A 647-nucleotide genomic window follows, 5' to 3' on the forward strand; every position below is an offset into this window, starting at 1 on the left:
AATTCTTTAAAAAAAAAAAAAAAAAAAAAAAACATACAATGTGATTTCCTGAATTTTTTTATTTATTTTTTTATTCTCTCTCTCAGAGTGGAAATGCACCTACAATGTGAATTTCAGACCCCTCCATGATTTCTAAGTGGGAGAACTTGAAAAATCGCAGGGTGTTCAAATACTTCTGTTCCTCACTGTAGATAGATTTACTCTAGCTGCCAACAGATTTGTGTATAAAATCTATAGGATAATACAAACATGAGCCCTTCATGAAGTGTGTGGACATACTGTGGCTGGTCTCTTGACCAGGTTCTCCAGTTTGGTGTGGCTGAACTCCAGGCTGATGACATTATAGACCTTCTCTCTCTGAGATGGGGGGGTTTCATAATAACGTGTCCACTGAGCCATGGACATCTCTGTCCCCTTCTGAGTGCTCACGTCCATCACATCTATCATACGTCTGCTACCTGAGAGGGTTTTTTGGCAATGATTAGTCACAGCATTCCAGTGAAATCTGGGCAAAATAGTAACTGCTGAGACTATTAAGGTCCAAGTAAAGTAGAAATAAGTGTGTTCTGAGTTTGTCACACCACAGGAAAATGTGTGATTAACAACCACTCAACAAAATTTGAATAAAAAAAAAAAAAAAAAAAAAA

At 37.2% G+C, this 647-nt stretch overlaps 1 protein-coding gene across 1 annotated transcript in view; it reads right to left on the bottom strand.

Moving 5' to 3' along the window:
• Nucleotides 1-647, bottom strand: part of kdm2aa (lysine (K)-specific demethylase 2Aa) — a 63,007-nt gene that overhangs the window by 49,274 nt on the left and 13,086 nt on the right. The window contains exon 5 of the mRNA XM_020621523.1: nucleotides 280-458. Within this exon, the coding sequence (XP_020477179.1) occupies nucleotides 280-458 (179 nt within the window). The remainder of the gene's footprint in view (nucleotides 1-279; nucleotides 459-647) is intronic.

Source organism: Monopterus albus, unplaced genomic scaffold (assembly GCF_001952655.1).
Source record: "Monopterus albus unplaced genomic scaffold, M_albus_1.0 scaffold260.1, whole genome shotgun sequence".
Classification (NCBI taxonomy): domain Eukaryota; kingdom Metazoa; phylum Chordata; class Actinopteri; order Synbranchiformes; family Synbranchidae; genus Monopterus; species Monopterus albus.